A 6000-nucleotide genomic window follows, 5' to 3' on the forward strand; every position below is an offset into this window, starting at 1 on the left:
TGAAAAAGAAGTAATTGTTAGTGAGATGCACTCAGCTTCTCCCATTCCTTTCCCAAAAATTATGGCAGAGAGGACGAGGTAAAGACTCACCACACCCTGAGAGCCTGAGGACACTTTCAGCACATATTTTAGAAAAGGCTATTTCTTACCAAATTCTAGAGCTTTGAAGTATTATTTTTAATTGAAGTATAGTAGATTTACAAGGTGTTAATTTCTGGTGTACAGCATAGTTATTCAGTTATACATACATATTCCTTTTCATATTTTTTCATTATAAGCTATTACAAGATATTGAATATAGTTCCCTGTGCTATACAGTAGGACCTTGTTGTTTATCTATTTTATATATAGTAGTCAACATCTATAAATTCCAAATTCCCAATTTATCCATCCGCCTCCTCTTCCCTCTGGTAACTGTAAGATTTTTCTAGGACTGCAGATCTGCTTCTGTTTTGCAAAAAAATTCACTTGTGTCATTTTTTTAGTTTTCACATAGAAGTGATAACATATGACATTTGTCTTTCTGACTTAGTTCACTTAGTACAAAGATCTCCAGGTCCATCCATGTTGTTGCAAATGGCACTGTTTTATTCTTTTTAATGGCTGAGTAGTATTCCATTGTATAAATACAGGACATCTTCTTTACCCAGTCATCTGTACATGGGCATTCAAGTTGCTTCTATGTCTTGGCTGTTGTAAATAGTGCTGCTATCAATATTAGGGAACATGTATCTTTTCAAATTAGCATTTCCTCCAGATACATGCCTAAGAATGGGATCATATGGTAAGTCTATTTTTAGTTATTTTTAAGAAACCTCCATACTGTTCTCCATAGTGGCGCATAAATTTACATTCCCACCAACAGTGTAGGAAGTTTCCCTTTTTTCTACACCCTCTTCAGGATTTATCATTTATGGATGTTTTAATGATGACCATCCTGATGGGTGTGAGCTGATACCTCATTGTAGTTTTGATTTGCATTTTAGAAAACTCTGAAGTATTAATTTTACTACTTTTTTTCCAAAGAGAAAAGAATACTTACAACACTCTTACTTGTATTTTTTTTTAAATCTGATGGAAACAGCAGTATTGCCATGAAAAGATATGAAGGAACCTCCAATGCATATTGCTAAGTGAAAGAAGCCAGTCTGAAAAGACTACATACTGTATGATTCCAACTGTGTGACATTCTGAAAAACGCAAAACTCTGCAAACACTAAAAACATCAGTGGGTGTGCCAGGGGTGGGGGCAGGGGGAAAGAGAAGACGCAGAGCACAGAGGAATTTAAGGGCAGTGAAAACACTGTGTATTACGTAGAATACTTAGGGGATACATGTTATATACATTTGTTCAAGCCCACAGAATGTGAAACATCAAGAATGACTGCGGTGTAAACTGTGGACTCTGAGTGATTATGATGTACTCGCTGGTTTCACTGATTGTAACAAATGTACCACTCTGGTGGGGGATGCTGGTAACACGGGACGCTGTGCATGTTTGGGGATGGGGGTTATAGATGAAGTCTCCGTACTGTCTCCTTAATTTTGCTGGGAACCTACCACTGCTGTAAAAAAAAAATTTAATTAAAAAAAAAGTAAGTCTTAATTCTTTTAAAGACTATTTTATGTCTTTTTAACATTATTATTCTGGTTCAAGTCACTTTTCAAGAACTTTTTTAAGGCACTTTTAAAGAACGTTCTTTGTGAATACACAGCCCCCAAGCAGGACCAGAGGCACAGGCCGTGTGAGCCAGCTTCCCTTTCTTGTACCCAGGAAGGTCTGAGTCACAGAGGGTCCTAGTGACCGATGCAGATGACGGTTAGTCAGGGTCAGGCTTTGGAGCATATGAGTATTTCTGACCACACTTGCACAATCATAAATACTAAGACTTTTCAAAGCTTTTCTGGACAGACTTCATTTTTCTGTGTTGCAAGTTTCCCTGAAACCCGATGTGTTCCTAGTGAGTGTTTCTAAAATGAGCTGTTAATACCAGGACAGGTTCAATCCCCAGGACCTCCACGAAAAAGTAAGTAAATAAATAAATGAATAAATCTCCTCCCTCCCTCCCCAGCTCCAAACAAACAAGCAAAAAAAAATTAATAAAGACTACAGGATTTAAGAAGACTAAAGGTAAATTTTATCTTTGCCAAGTTAGCTTTTCTTTAAAGAAAGTGCCGGCTTCAGCACATGGTACTGCTATCCTGATCCTGTTTTATCCACTCTTCTTTACCTACCATTTGTGTGGTGCATATTTTGTGCACAAGTAAACAGAAGCCCTAAAAGTCCGTAACTTCTATCTCAATGAATGTCCTTGATTTCTCCTCTTCCACTCTTAAGCCAGCTGGGAAGGTGGCTGGGTTTCTCAGCGCACTCACACGTGCCACAGTTGCTTTGCTTTTCACAAATGGTTTACTTCCCAACGTTCTATGAAATTCAGGCAAGGCAGACGTTATTTTCTGTATCAACACGGAGCTGCGAGCAACAGGGACCCATGCGTGTATCTTCAGTTCCCGCTCAGAAGCAGATGTTTTGGTGGAAAAACAGACGCTGATGTCTGTACACTCCCCCCGGACAAGGAGCCGCATTAACTAGTCACTGTTCTGAGCCTCAGTGTCCTCGACTGTTAACTGAGGACATGAAACCCTTACTTTATTTAGACTGATTTTCTCAACAGTCATTATAACCCATAGTTTGATGCTTCATATCTGATACTCCCAGGGGTCTCCAAACAGTAGATTGGCAACAGATTCAAACGTAGTTGTGAAACAAATGGTTGAAAAAAAAATATTATAAGGAGGAAAGAATGGTAGAAACCATGAGACATAATGATAATAAAGCAATGGTGTATATAGCAGGGTTTCTTACTGGGGGTGCAGGGTGACTTCCGGTGTCCGCGACCCCCTGATGTTACATGTAAAATTCCGTACGTATGCACCTGTGTGTAATTTTCCCAGAAAGTTCTTTCTTCAGGTCTTCAGGAGGGTCTGAAACCTTCCCTTTTCCCCCACATTGGAGCTGAGGGTGGTTTCTCTCTGAATTCTTCAGTGAGCTGGCTGAATCTTGTTTTGTATCATAAACATATTTTATTTATGGTTTGTGTTTAAGTTTGCATTCCTTTGCCCCTTTAAAAGCTGACTGAGAACTATTCAGAATTCATTCAAATGACTTCTCTCAGAAGCACTCAGTATGCCCTGTGTTCATTAATTTTTTCTACCTCAATTTATGCTGATTTTTCTACCCATGATGAACATTCTCCAGGTACCAAGCTCCTAATTAAATATGTTGAAGTGATTTAGGATTTGGGATTATTGTGTAATTATTTGTAGCCAACAGAATTAGTTATCCCTAAAAGATTTTTTTCTAGCTGTTTCCATGGCTGATGAAAGGAGAATGTCTCTCCCAACTTGGGAAGTTCTGCCTTAACTCTGGCTTTAACTGGTCAGAACCATAAACAAGAGACCTCAGGGCTCTTAGCCTTACTTAAGAAGCCTGTTAAGTCACCTTCAAGTTTTTTGTTTTGCTTTTGCCTTCTAATACTCTTCCTGGCAGTCTTGATTCTTACTGCTTTCTTGCTTTTTCTAGAATAATCTGGAAATTTTAAAGTATCTTATTTTTTTTTTAAGATAAAAATTTTTTTAAAATTTGAAGTATAGTCAGTTTACAATGTTGTGTCCATTTCTGATGTACAGCATAATGTTTCAGTCCTACATATGCAGACTACATTCTTCTTCATATTCTTTTTCATTATAGGTTACTACGAGATACTGAATATAGCTCCCTGTGCTGCACAGAAGGAATTTGTTGTATATCTGTCTTACATATAGCAGTTTAAAGCACCTTATTATTGACACATATTGATTTTATAAGTATGTTTCAAGATAAACAAGTGCAGCCGTTTTTACCATGAAAAAAAAACTATATTTTAGGTGTGAAATCTTTGGTAAGGTATTGAAAATATTGTAGCTTAAAGATAATTCCCAGAGAGAAGGGGGAAGTGAGGAGGCATTCGTCAAAGGATTACACAAGATGAATGCGTCCTAGAGATCTACTGTGGGACTACAGTTCACATACACACACAATTATTAATAATATGGGGCAAGAGGAAACCTTTGGAGGTGATGGATGGGTTTACGGCACAGATTGTGATGATGATTTCATGGATGTATATTTATCTCTAAACTCATCAGTTTGTATACATTAAATACATACAGCTTTTCGTATGTCCATTACACCTCAACAAAGTGGTTTTTCTTTTTAAAGGGTAATTTCCATTTGCAGAGTGCTTCAGTTCTTAACACATTCTCTCATGTATTGCCCCGTTTATTCATCCAAGTAACCCAGCAAAGCAGGAGTTACTAACCACACTTTACAAATAAGGAATCTGAGGCTTGGAGGCTTTGAGCCCCTGGTTACCTACCTACACCCGGCAGAGGTCAAAGTCAGAAGTTTTGAATCCAGGGATGGCCTCCCCACATGCCTGTCTCCTGGTCTCTTGGTTTTTATCTTAAACTTCATTAAAGACAAACCTCAAGTATATATTCTTATATTAATAGACACTGAGAAACGGGATAGAATAAAATTCTCCAGACCAAGGTTTTTGTTTTTGGCCATAGATCCTTGGACACTATGGTGAATTCCTTCTCAAAATAGTATTTATAAATATGTAGAATGAAAGTACATACAAAGGAATACAGGAAATCATTGAAAATGAAAATATTGAATTTTTATTGGTAACAAAGTGCTAACCACCGTGATGCACTGCCTATATTCATAATAAGGGGAAATGCTAAATTTCACTTAGAGAATATTGAAAATGGAGATGTAACTTTTTTTCCCCTCATCCGTGTTTGTAGACCCCTGAAATCAGGACCCTGGGAATAGGAGCCCGCCCTGGACTCAGTCCGGGAGAACACAGCCCCTGGTCCACACTCCAGCAGGTGGCATCAAGCCCTTTTTCTCTTTTGAAATGATGAGAAGAGCAGCACTTACCTTCCAGGGTCTCACACTGGACCAGGTTGACGTAGTCCTGCTGGGTCAGGAGGCCGGCTTTGCACCCCCGCACCAGGCCCTCCAGGTAGCCATGGTCCACGTTAAAGCAGAGCTCGGCACCCTCAAGCATGGGGGACGCGACCACTGCTGAAGCAGCTCGGCGTCCCGGTCACCTCGAAGACTGGCCCCGTCTGGAAACAGTGCCAGCAGCGATCAGGAGTTCTCTCTCAGCTGATTGTCAGGGTTTTCAAGACTAGTTTCCTCCGCCTTCAGTGACTGTCCACACAGCGTGCCCAGCCCTGTTTTTCCATCAACAGTGAATCAGCTAGATAACCCGGGTGAACCCAGGAAGCAACCCCCTGCAGGGAGGGGGGGGTCAGGGCTCTGCCCTCCCCCTCCCAGAGCAGCTGGCCCCTCCCCAGCTGTGCTGCCCCTGAAAGGTTTGAAAACATCCCTCCCCCATCTGACCTTGTGAGCTTTCAACTGTAAATTACATTTGTCCTAAATGTCTTGAGGACTATTAGTAGGAAGAAAGAGAGGGCTTTAAAAAAAATTAACTTCTGTAAAGGCGAGCAGGCAGTTTGAAGAACCCCGAGAAGCTAATGAAGCAGAACTGGTGTTTGTGAGACACATGGCCAGTAATGCCGGAACGTGGCCAAAGACGGGTAGCTGGTCCCCTCCCCACCCCCCACTTGGGGCAGAGACCAGAGAACAATCCTGAGAACAGACACAGTGTTGTGATTCTACAATAACAAGCAAATAATAAGCACCTTGCAAAATCCGACCCTTTAATAAGGCACTCTGCATTTTGTTTTTACCATTTGAATCTTATGTTGCTCAGATGAGAATCTGCCCTGATAGTATTATTACCCAAATCACAAATAAAGGGCCAGCTCTCAGAAGCCATGAGGCAAAACAAAATGCACAGTGTAATTAAGCCAGGACTTAACTGTTGTGTCACACAACCAAAAGGAGTGCTGGTTCTCCCCAATACTTAGTTCAAAAATTGT

At 40.3% G+C, this 6000-nt stretch overlaps 1 protein-coding gene across 1 annotated transcript in view; it reads right to left on the minus strand.

Moving 5' to 3' along the window:
* The window catches only part of ATP6V0D2 (ATPase H+ transporting V0 subunit d2), a 50288-nt gene extending 45036 nt beyond the window's left edge, over positions 1-5252 (minus strand). The window contains exon 1 of the mRNA XM_031692320.2: positions 4991-5252. Within this exon, the coding sequence (XP_031548180.1) occupies positions 4991-5120 (130 nt within the window). The 5' untranslated portion in view covers positions 5121-5252. The remainder of the gene's footprint in view (positions 1-4990) is intronic.
* Between the last annotated feature and the right edge of the window lie 748 nt (positions 5253-6000).

This window comes from Vicugna pacos, chromosome 29, assembly GCF_048564905.1.
Source record: "Vicugna pacos chromosome 29, VicPac4, whole genome shotgun sequence".
Classification (NCBI taxonomy): Eukaryota; Metazoa; Chordata; class Mammalia; order Artiodactyla; family Camelidae; genus Vicugna; species Vicugna pacos.